The sequence below is a fragment of the Peromyscus californicus genome, unplaced genomic scaffold, assembly GCF_007827085.1.
Source record: "Peromyscus californicus insignis strain IS unplaced genomic scaffold, ASM782708v3 Scaffold_14__1_contigs__length_90479793_seg_2, whole genome shotgun sequence".
NCBI classification, from domain to species: Eukaryota; Metazoa; Chordata; class Mammalia; order Rodentia; family Cricetidae; genus Peromyscus; species Peromyscus californicus.
In genome coordinates, this window is record NW_026294436.1 from 60,631,364 (window position 1) to 60,649,051 (window position 17,688).

At 43.2% G+C, this 17,688-nt stretch overlaps 1 protein-coding gene across 1 annotated transcript in view; it reads left to right on the plus strand.

Moving 5' to 3' along the window:
- Window positions 1-5,267: 5,267 nt before the first annotated feature.
- Window positions 5,268-17,688, plus strand: part of Exo1 (exonuclease 1) — a 30,336-nt gene continuing 17,915 nt past the window's right edge. The window contains exons 1-9 of the mRNA XM_052737719.1: window positions 5,268-5,377; window positions 5,630-5,854; window positions 7,440-7,613; window positions 9,976-10,095; window positions 10,652-10,775; window positions 12,122-12,259; window positions 13,212-13,424; window positions 15,686-15,873; window positions 16,524-16,617. Of these exons, the coding sequence (XP_052593679.1) occupies window positions 7,453-7,613; window positions 9,976-10,095; window positions 10,652-10,775; window positions 12,122-12,259; window positions 13,212-13,424; window positions 15,686-15,873; window positions 16,524-16,617 (1,038 nt within the window). The 5' untranslated portion in view covers window positions 5,268-5,377; window positions 5,630-5,854; window positions 7,440-7,452. The remainder of the gene's footprint in view (window positions 5,378-5,629; window positions 5,855-7,439; window positions 7,614-9,975; window positions 10,096-10,651; window positions 10,776-12,121; window positions 12,260-13,211; window positions 13,425-15,685; window positions 15,874-16,523; window positions 16,618-17,688) is intronic.

Below are 17,688 nucleotides of genomic sequence, written 5' to 3' on the forward strand. Positions count from 1 at the left end.
ACTGCCAGGACTGATAACTTTGGTTTCTTCCCCAGAAATGAATCTGAGTTTGTTAGCTATCTGAGATCTTTGAGAGTTCTTTTCCTTTGCTTTACACACCATCAACAGCTACTCCATCCTCACTGAGCTATTTCTGTCCTTTGGAGACTTAATTATTGTCCACATGGTGTGTCTGTTAGGCACAAGATAAGATTTTCCACGTCACAATTCCAATAAGGCAGTATAGAATCTCTAACATATATAAACCTTTCTGAATTTACACGACACAGATAGAAATACCTTTCTCTCGGTGCCATTTTATCTTTGTGACCCATCTTCAAAACCTCTTCCAATGATGCAGTGACTTAGACATTGGCTGCTCAGGAGTACCTGTACTGGTGGAATGCTGGATAGAGAATCCTAGAAATGATCAGAACTACTGAGAAATCATCCCTGGGGTAGAGACTATGGCTTCTATAAAATACCTCCACGATTGAAAAGGCACTGGCTGTCTTTGTCACCGACTCCTTACTTTGGGGTGACCTTTCATGGCAGAACAGTCTGTCCCCGGCTTCTGTTTCACTTGTACACCATAGTTCCTTAGCAGCAGCAGTGGTGACTCTATCCACTTTTTTCTCCTCCTGTGTATTTTGTAAAGCTCTGGCTCCTGAAGAACAGCATCCACAGAAATGCTTCTAGCAATTGCTCTTGTCATCTGAGGCAGGGTTGCACTTGGATCAAATGTCATGTCCTTCCTTCTCATATTACTCACTCATCACAAGTCAAGATGTCCATTTACTTCTAAATTAGTATCTATTTTCTAATTATAGTAGAAACTCTCGCATAGTTTCTGTGAGCTGGCAAGATGGCTCAGCAGGTAAGGATACTTGCCACCACGCCTCAAGCCCTGAATTCAATCCCCAGAATCCACATAGTAGAAAGAGAGAACTGATTAAGCAAGCTGTTCTCTGACCTACACACACACACACACACACACACACACACACACACAGAGAGAGAGAGAGAGAGAGAGAGAGAGAGAGAGAGAGAGAAGCAATCACACAGATGCATACAATAAATAAATAAATAAATTAAAAAACACAAATGTATGAAGAAAAAAAAAACTTTGGCCATGAAGAAGGGATTTAAAAAAATCTCCAGCCATACTACTATTATTTGTTTGTTTGTTTGTTTGTTTGTTTGTTTTGAGACAGGGTTTCTTTATATAGTTTTGGTGCCTGTCCTGGATCTCGCTCTGTAGACCAGACTGGCTTTGAACTCACAGAGATTCACTTGGCTCTGCCTCCCGAGTGCTGGGACTAAAGGCATGCATGCTCCACCACCGCCCGGCTGCCATACTATTTAGAGATATCTAATATTAAGTCTTATTTTCTCTGTATGTAAATAAAGTATGTGGGGCTTCTTCTATGTCATGATTTCCTGGGCATTCATATGCACTAATGTCATATTTTATATTCCTTCATTATGGGTGGGTCACACTGATTTAACTTTCCACCTGCTGTTGGATACTTTGACTGTTTGTATTTTTATTGTAAATGATGGGCACACTTACATCTTTATCCTCTAATCCAGCAGTCCTTTTAGGATCAATTCCTTGAAGAATAATTGTAGAATTGAAATGCTTTATTATGTTTTTTCTTTTATATTCTTTGTATGCACTGCCAGATTGTCCTTTGGGAAAGGATTATCTACTTAAATCACCAGCACTTTAGAAGAGTGCCTTTCAGTATTCCCTCCAAATCCGTGATATTATTGTAAAACCGTTTTCACTGTATGAATTGTATAAATATTATCACAACCTTCTCTTACATTTTATTTCTATGAATACTAAATTGACCTAAGTTGATACTAAGAAGTAGAAATGTGTGTTTGCTCGTTAGTTCCACTTATTTTGTAGATCCCACTTTGGATTCTTTGTCTGTTTTTTCCCTTTAGGTTGTTAAGACCTCTTTTTCTGAATGAGGTCTCACTATGTAGACCAGGATGATCTCAAACTCATGCTGCTGACGCCTCAGCTTCCTCAGGATAGAGTTACAGGACTTTCTAAGGCTATCCTGCTTTATAAAACAAATTATTCTACTTTTAATTGTATGTGTGTTTGCATTTGTGTGCACCCATGAGAGCATGGTGTCCACAGAGACCAGGAGAGTTGGATCCTCTGGAGCTGGAAATACAGGTGGCTGTGAGCCATCTATTGTTAGTGCTAGAACTGAACTCGGGTCCTCTGTGAAAACACTACACCCTCTTCTTAACTACTGAGACATTTCTCTAGCCCTGGGATATCCTGATTTTTCAAATTATTATTTTCTGTGTATGGGTGTTTCGCCTGCATGTATGCCTGTACACCTCGTGGATGCCTGGTGCCTGGTGGATCAGAAAAGGCATCAGACCCCCTGGAACTGAAGTTACAGACAGTTGTGAGCCACAATGTGGATTCTGGGAACTGAACCCAGGTCCTCTGGAAAAGCAGCCAGTTTTAAACTGTTGGGCCATCTCTCTAGGCCCAATATTTCCATTCTTGATTCCCATTCACGCACATATGTAGGTTTCTTAACACATTCAATACTATCCTTTTGCTTCTATGAGCCATAAAATATGCATTATTTTAATTATGTATTTTAAAATTGATATAAGTTAAATTACAATGAATATTAAATTTAATTATACTTGTTTTTATCTTCACATGAATTCTATCAAATGTATCTGTTGTTGTTTTGTTTGTTTGTTTAGATCATAAAAATCTACTGATTGTGCTTGAAAGGATTTTTAGAATATAGAGAGACAAAGTCAACTAGAATGGGAGATGATAAGTGTCAGGGTAGAGTCACCTCAGGAAGTTTGCATGCTGTCAAACTAACATCCAATTCAAAGAAGACATCAGGAAATGAAAAATAACAGAACTGTGCTCAAGCTGAAAAAAAATGCATGGTCTGTACGTCTCTGCTGGCATTTAAGAACGTATGTTTTAGTTACTTTTCCTATTGCTCTGATAAAAGTTTCTGATCAATCAAGCAACTTAAGGGAGAAAGGGTTTATTTTATTTCAGAGTTTGAGGCCACAGTCCATTAAAATGGGGGAAGGCACAGAAGAGGGAGCTTGAAGCAGCTAGACAAACTGCACCCACAGTTCTGAAGTACCGGGCAATGCTGGGCTGTCCACCATAACCAGATGGTAAGACCCCATTGCTAAAGACACTACACACTTTGGTTGCAGGATATCGATAGACAAATCAATCTAGAACTGACCAGGAAACATCCCTGATGGTTAGCTTTCAGAGCACCAGAAGGTGCTATGTAGCCTACTGGAGTAAAACTATCAGTGGTCGTACCCAGCACTGGACCCTGCTTCTTAAAATACTGAACTGCCAGGGAAATGTGCCCACTAGTGCAGTATTGGCATGACTGGTGTAGGGGTAACCACCTGAACTCTGGTTGGGTTTGAGGCTTGCTCCCCAGAAGAGAATTCACTGCTGGGACTATAAATTTGGTCAAAATCCCATGCCCGGGAAGGTCAAAGGTCCTAAAGGAGAACCTACTAGTGTTGTTTTGCTGTATCACTAGCACTGTCAAGGGTTGAGAAATACCAATATTGTGCCTGCCTATAAGCTGCAAGGCCAGCTGCAGCGAAGGCCTGAGGAATTCTGGCTTCCTAGGTCTACACAAGGGCTGTAACATGTGTCCTGCTACCTGAGGTATTCACTGAAGTGGAGCACTAGAAGCCACCTCTTAGGGCAGCTCCACAGATGGTAACATTCAAAGAAAGAGGAATAGAAGGAAGGGTTGAGATGCACTTCAAGAATTCATCTTTGCCTACCCAAAGTGGACTTCTATCTAGATAGGACTAAAGGGCCCCAGTATGGCTAAAGTTTCACTCCATACTTTTGCACGCGCACACACACACACACCTGCACCCCCCAACAACACACACACACACACACACACACACACACACACACACACACACACACACAGAGAGAGATTTACCACATATTCCAAAGAAAAGGGAACATTAGCCAGATCTGGGAATTTCCTATAACTGTAAACCCACATTCCCTGCTCCATTCAAAAAGTCCAGTGACTTACAAGTAAGTTATTTGGGCAAGGAAAACGGTTTACTTGGAAAGCAAGCAAACCAAAGATGGAGTAGTTCCCCCAGCAAAGACCAGTTTCCCTGGGGCTCCAGATAGTTTATCTATGGACTTGTGGGAGAGTATATGGGAGGGACACCTGGTGGTTACAAATCTTCAGTGGTCTGTTTTACCAGTGCACAAGCTGCTGCTATCTATCCGTATATTAATGGATGTTTGGGGTTCTGTAATGTAACCCAAAAGAAAATCTCAACATGTGTCTTTTGAATTCCTTTGCCCAGGAATAGTTAATTCGTCCCTTAATTGTTAGGATATTAAAGTCCCCGGATTGCAAATGGTACCTTTTCCTGAAGGACAAGAGGGAAAAACTTTCTCCAAAGGATATAGGTGGGAAAGATTCTTATACCATACTTAGATGGCCTCAGTCAGAGGTGTCTGCTATGGGAAAGACAGTGAGAGACTAAATTATTCACGGTCCAGCTGTGTGACTTCTAAAATTAGTGAGTTTTAGAAGTCAATTAAGAGGAAGTGAGACTAGAGGGGTTTTCTTTCCTTGATAACATTAGGAAATGGGGCCCAAGACAGCCACCCAAATGCAAGATATCTTTAATGTTTGTGAACCATAGGGCCCATTTTGTTGTTTAGTCATAAAGATAACATTTTCCCAACTCGAGTCAGGGATGAAGCCAGATACTGGATAAAGTAGATAAGAGCAGATAAATGCAATATGAAAGGCTTGTAGTAAACTCAACTTCAATTTTCACAGAGGTGAGGACATTTCAGAGAGACGAAAGATCGTGGAGTTGGCCTGGGACTAAGCGACTAATTCCATCAGGGCTCTTTTCCCAGGTTTAAAACAACGAAACAATTTTGGCCCCAAGGTGGACGTTCTTTAGAGCCCCTGTACGTGGCTGTGACGGCGTGCGCATCAAGCGAGAACTACAACTCCCATCAGCACCGGAGAGAACAGGAACGCAACTTCCGGAGCGCCAGTTCTCGCGCCCTCCCACCCCCACCCTACCCCCGCCCCGAACACACCCCACGCATGAGCGGTCCCTTCTGGGTCCAGCTTCACCGGGTTCGAGCTGGCATTGGCCCTTGGAGGTGGAGCCCAATGAGAGGAAGGGCTCAAGACCCGGATGAGAGGAAGGCGGGGTCACAGAGAGCTGGAGGCGGAGGCTGCGGCTCAGGACGCGTGTGACGTCATGTCCGCTGGGCGGGGCCTCGCGATCCCGCGCAAATTGAAAGGTCCCCGGCTGCGCTTGCAGCAGCGCGGCTCGCTGTCCCCCGGTGAGTGATCCCTTACACCGGCGGCGGGCGGTCTCAAGGGGAGCGGGCTGTGTGGAGGGAAGTGAGGTCCCCGCGGCTCCGATCCACGCGTCCTCCCTCCTCGGCGCGGGATCCGGGAAGAGAATGCGAGCGTGGAGAGTGCCCTGGGCGCCACGACTCCGGTTTTTCCGCAGGTGCGGGCTGACGAGTGTGTCCATACGTCCACTCGTCTCTAGCGACGAGTTTCCTTTGTATGTTTCCTTTCATATGCAGGTTTGAGGAACCGCAGCGCCTGGAATGGGCTTGCGGGCCATGCCTGTTCATTCCCGGGAGACAGGACTACGGTGAAGCCGCGGCTGCTGTTACCTCGGGTACCATCGGCGATCTCCTGGGGTTGGTGTGCCTGCCATATGGCGCTCAGTCACTCCTGTGCTAAAGAGGAAATATTTACTCGAGATTTACTTAGTCTAGAAGAAACTTAACCAAGTTTCATGAAATGTAATTATGTCCTTTTTTTCCTCAGCATGCACGAACACACGTTTAGGAGACATTGCCTTTAAAGGTAGTGGACTCCTTTGTGGATTACACAAGTCGTGGCTGGAGGCCCACCTGCATCCAAATTGCCTGATGTTTAAAATTCAGAAGTCCTGCCCCGTCTAGGGAATCATATTTACTGGGCGTGGCATTAAAGGTCTAAGAACCTCAAGTTTCAGGACAAGAGCCTTGCTGTTTTCATATGGTGTCAATGGAGCACGGCTGGCTTCTTATCCTGTAGTAAAAACATGATCTTGAGTCTGACGAGCCAGGTGCCTGTCCGTGTAATCCCAGTGCTGAGAGAAGAGAGGCCACAGATGGGGAATCCCCGAAAGCTTAGCTAGAGGTCCAACTAGGCTAGCATAAGCAGTTCAAACAAGGCTCTCATTTAAACTCCAACACAAACCAGGCGGTGGTGGTGCACGCCTTTAATCCCAGCACTCAGGAGGCAGAGGCAGGTGGATCTCTGTGAGTTCGAGGCCAGCTTGGTCTACAGAGTGAGTTCCAGGACAGGCTCCAAAGCTACATAGAGAAACCCTGTCTCAAAAAACCAAAAATAAACATAGACATAATGCCTTAAAAAGACAAATTCTGGGGAGATGGCTCAGTGGGTAAGAGCACTTGCTTTTGTAAACGTGAGGACCTGAGTTAGAATCCCCAGTGCCCCTGTTAAAACCCCGTGTGGCTGTGAATGCCAGTAGCACCCCAGCATTGGGAGGCAGAGATAGTGGATCCCAAGAACGCATTGGGCTGGTTCAGTAACATACCCTGCCTCAAGGGAATAGGCAGAGAGCAATAGAGGAGGGCACCCAATGCCTTGCTCTGACCTCTACATGCATGTACACACACTGATTGCACACACACACCCAACAAATAAAAACGTGATCTAGAAATACTTGTACTGAGAAATGCCAAGCAACTGCTAGGATTGGAGTGGGGAGGATTAGTTGCTTTGAAAGGGCTGATAGCTCCAGGATTTCCGTGCAAGGGGCTTTAGTACAGCCTTCAGTGAGTCTGATGAAATTGTCCCTAGACTCCACCATGACATTATTATTATTATTATTACTTATTATTATTATTACTTATTATTGTTTGGAGTATTGCATTCTGATGGTGTTGGATTGATGTCATGTAAAAGTCTTTCTCTGAACTTTTGAGTTTCTCAACTGCAGCTTTGGATGTGGCCCTTTAATGCCTTTTTGTAGGGTTGAATATAATGCCACAGTGTGCACAGTTCTGGAAGCTTCCAATTAAAGTTTTAATGCCTTTGATGTGCCCACTGTGTTAAGAGATGAGAGCCCATGTTAGGATTCTAAGTATGAAATCGTTTTGGAAAGAATAACCACCAAGAAACTACCCAGTGGTGTTCAGGTTGTTAGTGTTGGTGGTGAATGAAATTCTGAGCTACAGAAGTTGGCAGGGACAAGGCTAGTTATCAGCTGTTAGTTTCTGTACTGGGTTCCAGACTGGGTTTATTTTTCTGAAACTTCTTGGTAAAATAAGCTTTGCTGTAATACTGCTGTCTCCCCTTTTCCTGCGTTTCGTGTAGTTAACTTGGCACTATGGGGATTCAGGGACTGCTTCAGTTCATCAAGGAGGCTTCGGAGCCCATCAATGTGAAGAAGTACAAAGGACAGGCAGTAGCTGTGGATACCTACTGTTGGCTTCACAAAGGAGCTATTGCCTGTGCTGAAAAGCTTGCCAAAGGGGAACCAACAGATAGGTAAGTTCGGGGTGTGTGGTAGTTTGTTTAAGAAGTAGAATGAGTTGGTGCTTTTTGTGTTTTGAGACGGTCTTCAGGTATTTCAGACTGGCCTGGAACTTGTTATAGCCGAGGATGGCCTTGGACTTCTTCTGCTCCTCCTTCCTGGAGGTGGAATCCTACTGTATGCTGTGATTACAGGCTTGCGCCACCCACGCCCAGTTTCATGTCATTCTAGGAACAGCCCGGGGCTTCATGCATGCTAAGCAAGCACTCTGTGAACTGTGCTATAGTCCCAGCATCTCGGTGCTTTTTTAAAATTTTTGTTTTTCCGGTCATTGTTTTAATAAACACTAGCATTTGTTAAGGACAGGTATTTAGAATGTTGCCAGACTTCCTTCTGTGGTATAGACCTGACTTTTGTTCTTGGTAAGAAGTCAGCCCGATATGGACAGGCAAAGATCAAATATTATCTCCTTTATTCTTTGCTTAAGAGAAGCCTTTGTTTCTACCCTAGATAAACTTTTTAACAATGTTTTCAGAATCCATGATGTTTTCCCACAACACACTACTAATCTCCGTTAACAAAATGAGGCAAAGGGACAATATGTTCTGGCCAAAAATGCTGGGGCCTGTTGTCATCCAGTCTGCCCTGTGACCAAGTATTCAAATGTGGGGGCCATTCTCATTAAAACTACCACAACTGGCTTTCTTTGAGTATTTGAATAGTTCCATAGCCAAGAAAACTTAGTGTCTAGTTTGGGATATCTTTTTTTTTGATGTATATTGGTGTTTTGTCTTCCTGTATGTCTGTGTATCACTTGTGTATCTGGTGCCTGAGGAGACCAGAAGAGGGCATTGGATCCCTTGAAGCTAGAGTTACAGGCAGTTGTGGATGCTGGGAATTGAACCAAGGTCCTGGAGGAGCAGTCAGTGAAAGAGCAACCAGCATTTTTGATCACTGAGCCCTCTCTCCAGCCTTTGATTCAAATTTGTGATTAATTGGAAGAATTTTTAAAATACAGGCAATATCCTTTATTGTTAGAAAAGTGAGAGATGAAATCCACAGGGCCCAGTCTGTGACAGGCCCTCATTAAATATTGATGAAATTAAAATGCTTAATATCTGCTATGGATTTAAAATTTCCCCTGACAACTTAGAAGTCATATTTGGTATAATTAATTGCTTTACTTTTTCATCCTACCAGGGGCAGCAGTATTAGCCAGAAATAAATGGTCGCCAATTTGGAATTTTTGATACGCTAATTATAATAACACTTAGTGTTATTGTAGAGATTGACTTCAGCATGTGCTGACTTGGAAGTAAAATGAGTGGGTGTACCTGATGCCTTATGCTTTCTAGTTAGAGAGAGATGTAAATTGCTTTAAAACATTACTAGTCCTGGTGTGCTTTCATCTGCCCTTGGATGTCTAATCGAGCTGCAGCTGCTGTTCTCCCGTGTGGTGCCCTCGTCGCTGGCCACAGCAAAGAATGGACACAGAAGTGACTACATTTGATTCGAAAGCTTAGCTTAAGTGCCGCTGGGGTCCTCCCTCAGAAGCTCAGTGTCCAGCATCTCTACCCACTTAGCATTCTGGCTGAAAGTCGGTGGGGCTTATCTGTTGCTGCGGAATGTTATGAAAATGAGACACCCGAGCACCATGTTGTTCAACATTAACCGGGGTATCACTGGTTCTGAGAGACATTATTGGCACTATTGGATGAAATTTCACGTAGGGTGCATTGTAGAAAATACTGTCATGTCTCTTGGGTATGATAAGGTATTGTGGGAGAATCAAGTGTTGTATTCTTAAAACTTTTCAATAGATTTGAGATATTTCAAGTCAGTTTTTTAAATAGAAGAATAAAAAATATTTGGAACAACAATAAAATATGAAAATTGAAAGATGTCAAAGCCTTCTCATCCACAATTAAGAGCGTCCTAAAGCAGTGGTTCTCAACCTTCCTAATGCTGCAGCCTTTCCATACAGTTCCCCATGTTGTGCTGACCCCCAACCATAACATTATTTTCATTGCTACTTCCTTCTGGACTGTAATTTTGCTACTGTTATGAATCGTAATGTAAATATCTGATATATCCGATGGTCCTAGGTGACCCCTATGAAAGGGTCATTCAATCCCCCAGTGGGGTTGTGACCCATAGGTTGAGAACCACTGACCTAGAGTCAAATACTAACCACCATGTACCCCGTAAGTACTTGGCAGTGGGATTTGAACCGTCTAACTGTTTCCTTTGGCAAGTTTAGCATCAATAAACAAGTCCTTCTTCACAATCCTGCCATCTGGTCTTAAATAAAACAATAAATAAATAAAATTAAGAGATTCAAAGCCTGTAAATGCATTCTCTTTTTCCTTCCCATAGGTATGTAGGATATTGTATGAAGTTTGTTAATATGCTGCTGTCTCATGGGGTCAAGCCTATTCTTGTCTTTGATGGATGTACCTTACCTTCGAAAAAGGAAGTGGAAAGATCTCGAAGAGAGTAAGTTGACTCCATACATAACATCTGGCTCAATTGCGCTGAGGCCAGATGCTTCTGGACATATGATACCACATTTCTAAAATCTTGATTTTTCTCTACAGCATAGTACATGAACAGATTCCCTTAAATGTTCTGTTTGTGTTAGATTGTTATCACATTTAAAAATAATTGCTTTTCAACATGAAACATTGCTGTGGGAAAGTCTTTTTTCAGGCATGTTGCATGCATTATTAATCACTTGCTCAGCTAGAGTAGTGATGCTGCCTGTAATCCCAGTACGTGGGAGGTAGAGGCACAAGGGTCTGGAGTTCTGGGCCATCTTCTACTTAGTGAGTATGAGGCTAGCCTGAGCTATATGATACCCATTCTCAAAGAAAAAAAAAAACCTCATTTCCTTTTGTCTGGGCTGAGATGCCAGCAGATCTAGTGTGGAATTGTGCATCTTTAAATGTATTCAACTCTTTCATCCTAGCAAAATTGCTATAATTGCAGTTTTACTACCGTGTCTTGATTCTGCTTGTAAGTATTTATATTTCATCATGTTCTTCCCTTTCAGGAGACGACAAAGCAACCTTCTTAAAGGGAAGCAGCTCCTTCGAGAGGGCAAAGTGTCAGAAGCCCGAGACTGCTTCACTCGCTCTGTCAACATCACACACGCCATGGCCCACAAAGTAATAAAAGTGAGTTAGCAAGAAACAGCAAAGCCAGGGAACAAATGCTCTGCCTTGGATGGTGTGTACAGAGATGCAAGGGACAGGATCCCGGGGGGCTTGTTTCTGACCCCACTGCGGTGGAGCCTGTGTTTAACCCCCAACTCGCATTCTTTTGTGAATGATGGCCAGAGATGTGTCTCGCTGACTCGCTGATGGAGGAGCTCCGCAGACCCCTGTAATCTGCCCCTGCTGAAAAGCTTCTAAGCACCCCTCACCCAGATCTTAGGCTCAGCCCCCACTTTCCTCGTTCTAGGTCAGCTCTGTGCATCAAGCTGTCCTGCTGTCTGTTCTGAGCTCCCTGAGGCTTTTCTCGAGGTTCTTTGTCTTTTGACCGTTGATTATGGCTTGAGTTGGAGAACAAGAGGGCTATAGGAGAGAGTGAGGTCTACAGAAAACACATGTTCTCTGTTGCCCCCTGAAGAGACTTCTGTGTACAGCGGAGGAGAAGTCTCAATTGGACACAAGGAGTGGTGCACAGGGAAGCTTGGTAGGCAAGGGAGAAAGGAGAAAGGCAGAGGGATGTGTTTCCCCTGACGTTACCTACAGCGAGGAGGGTCTGCAATTTCCCAGAACTGTGTTAGACAGGCCTGCCTCCTGCCAAGGCAGCCTGTAGTCTGTACAGGAACAGTGCATAGACCGTCCAAACCAGTATCTATACTTTCAGAATGTAACAACTCTTAAGGTAGAAACTTTTTGTAATTTGATATAATGAATACAGCAACTTATATACTTAACCACCACTACCAAATTTATAGCAGGATTTCTTCAAATTTATAAATTAATTTTTTTTAGGGGTGTGTGTGTGTATACGTACGTGTATACGTGCACATGTGCATGCACATACCACAGATGGCATGGGGCGGTCAGAGGACAACACTGGCTGTCAGTCCTCCCTTTCTGACCTCATTCGAGGCCTTTGTGATTGATCAGTGTACATGCCACCTGCCAGCTTCCAAGAATTCTCTTTTCTCACCTCTCTCTCTTTGCTGTGGTGGTGCTGGAATTACCTATAGGCTCCGTTGTCCTCATCTTTTATGGGTTCTAGGATCAGAACTAAGGTCTTCAGAATTGTGTGGCCAGTGAGCTGCCACCCAAGCCTATAAACTGATTAAAACAAAACAATGTAAAACATTACAACTAAAAGTAGAAAGATTCTACTTCAAAGGGCACGGTTTTTGGAAAGTATTACTGGCGTGTGTGTGTGTGTGTGTGTGTGTGTGTGTGTGTGTGTGTGTGTGTGTGTGTGTGTGTGTAGGCTGGGGATGCCGTGCCATTCTGATACCATGCTGCAAGCTCACTGTGGTCTCTCACAGGCTGCTCGGGCCCTGGGAGTGGACTGCCTGGTGGCTCCCTATGAAGCTGATGCGCAGTTGGCCTACCTTAACAAAGCTGGAATTGTGCAAGCTGTCATCACGGAGGACTCTGACCTCCTGGCATTCGGCTGTAAGAAGGTATTGAACTGCAGCTACTACCCACGATGCTGTGTGGGGGAGAGTTGTGTGTGTTGAGAAGCCAAAGACTTCCTCACCTGGAGTACCCGTTTATGCCACTTCATATCTGTGTATTGTTTTGTCATTTCGATTTGGGTTTGGTTTGCTTTTGGGGGTTCTGGTAATAAACCCAGGGCTTTATGCATGCTAGGCAAGTATCTACCACTAAGCTATGCCCCAGCCTGTGGGTTCTTTAGTGTTTAGCTTGTCTTTGGTTGACGTTTTGTGTATGTGGTTGTGTATGGGGTTGAACCTCTGACTGATAGACAAGCACTCTTTACCACTGAGCCACAGCCCTCTTTACTCTGTACTCTGTGACTGGGTCTCACTAAGCTGCCCAACCCGGGTTTGGACTCAACTCTATAACCTGGGCAGGCCTTGAACTCCGAGTTCTCCTTCCTCCCCAGCCTGGCTAGTTTTACTTTTTAATATTACTAACACATGCCTTATGTTTTTTTTGTTGTTGTTTTTTTTTAATTAGGTTTGGTAAACAAACTTGTCCATGACAAGGATATTATTCAGTTATTTAGAAATTATGTATAGACCAATTTAATGGTAAACTTTATAATGATCCATTAAAGGGGGAATTAAGATATAAAACCATAGGTAGTTACCTTTTGATAACAGATATAACATGTATATACATCTTCTTAGATTGCCAAGAGGATGCTCATTGGAATCTTAACACTGGGTGACTGATAAATGGGGCGTGGACAATTTCAGGTTTTTAAAATTTCCTGCAATAAGCATATATTGCCCCAATAACAATAATAAAAGATTGGCCACTTTAGTATGTAAAAGAAGGTAAGAAGAGAACTTGTGTTTTAGAGCAAGAGTGATTCCTTAGAATTATTGTGATGACTTACGTTGGTAAAGTGGCCTTTCTAGGTATTGATCATTTTCCTCTGTGAAGGTGATTTTAAAAATGGACCAGTTTGGAAATGGGCTGGAAGTGGATCAGGCACGGCTGGGCATGTGCAAGCAGCTTGGGGACGTGTTCACGGAGGAGAAGTTCCGGTACATGTGTATCCTGTCAGGCTGTGACTACCTCTCCTCCCTGCGTGGGATTGGCTTAGCAAAGGCCTGCAAAGTACTGAGGCTGGCCAATAACCCGGATATCGTTAAGGTAGGAGGGACCTTCACTTTATGAAGGAGCAGTCGAATGATAGAGTGCTGTGGGATGGTCTGTATGTTAAATGTGTTACTGATTAGTCAATAAATAAATCACTGATTGGCCCGTGGCCAGACAGGAAGTGTAGGCGGGACAAGGAGGAAAACAGAGCTAAGAAGTGGAAGGCTGAGTCAGAGAGACACTGCCAGCCGCCATCAGGACAAGGAAGATGTAAAGTACCGGTAAGCCACAAGCCACGTGGCAAGGTATAGATTAATAGAAATGGATTAATTTAAGCTGTAAGAACAGTTAACAAGAAGCCTGCCACGGCCATACAGTTTGAAACCAATATAAGTCTCTATGTTTACTTGGTCGGGTCTGATCGGCTGTGGGACTGGCGGGTGACAGAGATTTATCCTGACTGTGGGCCAGGCAGGAAAACTCTAACTACAATAGAGGGAGTTCAAAATGGGTTTTAAATATTAATCTCTGGCCTGTGAGTGTTACTAAAGGGAAAAGGTGACTGGACATGAGAACTCTTGACTCCTGGATCCTAGTACTTGGGAGTAGTTCTCAGGCATCTAGTCTAAGGATCTTTATTCGCTGAAAAGTTTTGTATGGTAATAATTTTTGATTATGTGGATTATAGCTCTCAATATACTGAATTAGAAATTTAAACAAAAATTGGAATATTAATTCATTTGAACTAAACAAAAAGCTCTCTCATGTTGACAGAACTCACAAAGCCAGCACTCTTACCCCATCCTGCACCAGCACAATCCACCCTCCCTTAAAATTGTTTTGGGACAAGGTTTTTTTAAATATCAGGCTGCCCTTGAACTTGCTGTGTAGCCAAGAGTGGCCTTGAACTCCTTAGTTATCAGGTTTATTGTTTGCTTTTGAATTTGTAAAGGTGTGAGAAGAATTGGAATAGCAGCTCCTTGATTAGGAAAAACACAACTATACCAATAAGGACACCCCGTAGTCCTGCTAATGTGTTCCCAAATCCTGTCCCTTTCTTATGAGGAGTGTCAGGAGGTGGTGACTCATAAGTTCACATAGGTGTTACAAAAGGTGAGCCAATAAAATGAAACTTAAGATGTCTTGTTGTCCAAGTATACTAGGAGAATCAGCAAGTAAATATCCAGACAAAAGATGTATACACCCTGGAGGCACACTTCTTGTTTTGGTAGTAAAACACATAGGAGGTCTCTCAGTATGTCCATAAAAAGAAACATTAACACTAATTTTATGTAGAATGTAAGGATTTCCTTCTCCTCACATCAGATTAGTATTATGAGTTACTACTTTTTGTGTTAGGGACATCCCATGAAGTGAGATGAAAAAGTGGGGGGGGGTCTAGAACATATGTCTAATAGGGACCACCATAGGGGAACAGTGAAGTACCTATTTCTTGAGGCTTATTAGTATCCAAAGCTTGTCTAAGAATATTCCAAAAAGAAAAAGTTTCAGTTAGTATAATTTCTGGCCCATTTTCTTTGTCCCAGGCTTGAATATCCTTTCCTACTCTATCCCAGATTCCCAAATCTAAGGTTCTCTGACCTGGGAACCAAGAACTACATTGCTATATAAATTGTAAGGAAACAATCATTTGTGAAGTATTAACTTTAATTCCCTTTTTCTTTAAAATGTGCAGCATTATGTTTACAAAGAGTCTTCTTTCATTAGACTCAATATGGCCCATGACTTCTCAAAGTTTTTCAGTTCTTTCTTTTCACCTCTATTTTGCCTGGTCTAGCTCTTACCCAGGAGGCTTTAGAAACCCTTAGGTGAAGTCCTGTTCGTTCTTACTTACCTCTAAGGGTCCCAGTTCTGGGCACCAGTTACTGAAAGGACTTTAAAGAGTATTCTAGATCTGTACACTTTCCATAAGCTGGATATTTTGCATTTTGGATGAACAGTGCAAAGCTGGTTATGAGACCAGAGTTTTGAGGTTTGTGGTGTGGCTGTGTTTTCTGTTCAGAGTTTTTTTGGCATAGATGAAAGCAGTTGATTTTTTCTTCTCGGTCTGCAGTGTCAGATGTGGGATCGACACACTCCCTCCTCTTCAGCTTTACGTGAAGTGTTTTTTTTTTTTTTTTGGTTTTTCGAGACAGGGTTTCTCTGTGTAGTTTTGCGCCTTTCCTGGTACTCGCTTTGGAGACCAGGCTGGCCTCGAACTCACAGAGATCCGCCTGCCTCTGCCTCCCGAGTGCTGGGATTAAAGGCTTGCGCCACCACCGCCCGGCGTGAAGTGTTTTTATATCCATTGTTAGGTTATCAAGAAAATCGGGCATTATCTCAAGATGAATATAACGGTGCCAGAGGATTACATCACAGGATTTATCCGAGCCAACAATACTTTCCTCTACCAGCTAGTGTTCGACCCCATCCAAAGGAAGCTGGTCCCTCTGAATGCCTATGGAGATGACGTTAACCCCGAAACCCTGAGTTACGCTGGGCAGTATCCTTTCTGAGCCACGTGCTTGAATTTTTCACTTACTCTGTTAACGTTGTTGGTAGTAGCACAATATTTTTAGTGAGACTTTAGTAAAAAAAGAAAGAAAAACTTGGAAATTGGTCTTATATTTTATGGTGCGGATTGTCATATTTTACTCAACTCCAAAAAAACCATGCTAGTGAAAAGTTAAGTTTCTGAATGTGAACCCGAGGCTCATCTGTGTAGCGAGAGATTGCTCCAATGTAATTAACCACACTGGCGCCAGGTCACCTGCTCTTAGCAAGCGCATCAAAAGTGTCACCTGAGAGCCGCTAGGGCAGGCCTGATTCCTCAGGAGGGTTGCTGGTCACCAGTACTCAGGCAGCTGCAGAATTCTCAATCACTTAGGTAGTGGCCAGGACTTTCCCCACATCTCTCTGGAAAGGGAGGAATTGACTTGGGCTTCCCTTCAAGAAGATGGGCAGCTCCTGCAGGGACACAGGCCAGCTACCCTGCCTGTTATCAGTGATGATGATGTAAACAGTAGGTGGGATCTATGTACATCATAAACCTTGAAGATTCTCTGTGGTAATGGACAGCATTTTCATTCCTTAGTATAGTATGATTCGATTGCTTGTTTGTAAGGACATTCTCCTTAACCTTACCAACCCCAGGTATGTTGAGGACTCCGTAGCTCTGCAAATAGCACTTGGAAACAGAGATATAAATACCTTCGAGCAGATTGACGACTACAGTCCAGACACTATGGTAACATTTTAAGAACTGCTATATAAAAGCACCTTTTAGTTTTGACTCAAGGACTTTGAAGCAAGGCTTTCTTTGCTCAGCAGCTGTGAAGTATTTTGGTACTCAGTGCTATGCAGAGTGTACATGGAAAACAACTCCACCTGGGGTGGCAGGCATCTGTAGCCCCAGGATTTGGGACCCTGAGACGGGAGAATTGCCATTCAAGGTTAGCCTGGACTATATAGTGAAATCTTGTCTTTTTGTTTTGTTTTAAGACAGATTTTCACTATGAAGTCTTGGCTGTCCTGAAACTCACTATGCAGACCAGGATGGCCTCAAACTCACAGAGATCCGCCTGCCTCTGCCCCCTGGGTGCTGGAATTAAAGGTGTGTGCCACCACATGTAGCTAATTACTTTTAAAGAATCATTAACTTAATTCTAGAGAAATTATCTTTAAAAATGTAGATGTATTAGGTTTTTAAAACTAAAAAGGGACTAGGTGATATTTTTAAGACAAGTATTTGTTATAACTATATGATACATTCGGTGTCTTGTTTCTCATTTTACACCATTCAGACTCTGTGGCACTTAGCATTACTGAAAACCCAAAACATGACCCTTGAATACAAGCTGTTTAGGCTCATTCATAAATTAGCAAATATTTAATGAGTACCCTGCCATGTGTCTGAACTCTTCACTGCCACCTTCATTATATGTATTCTTTACGATGCTGTGTCCTGCTAGTTTGCACCATCTCTTCTTGTTCATGTTTATACCCTTTCTCAGAAGTTTTATGCAAGTCTCAGTGATGCCAAAGCGGCTTTTGCTTTCTCAGCGTGGTACCAAGTAAGTCTGATACGAGCTAGTTCTTTCAAAACTAGATCGTTGTGGTTTGAATACAACAGGTTTCTATCCAGGCTTGGGGACTGCTGGTGGTAGTCCCAGCACTTGGGAGGCTGAGGCATGAGGATCAGTTCAACCAGCCTAGACTACGGGAGAGCCTGTCTCACCTCAAATAACTAATTAAAAGTGAACGGATGTCTAAGTAAGGTGGGTGACTGCTTTGAGCACATGCCTCTGCAGTCCGGTGC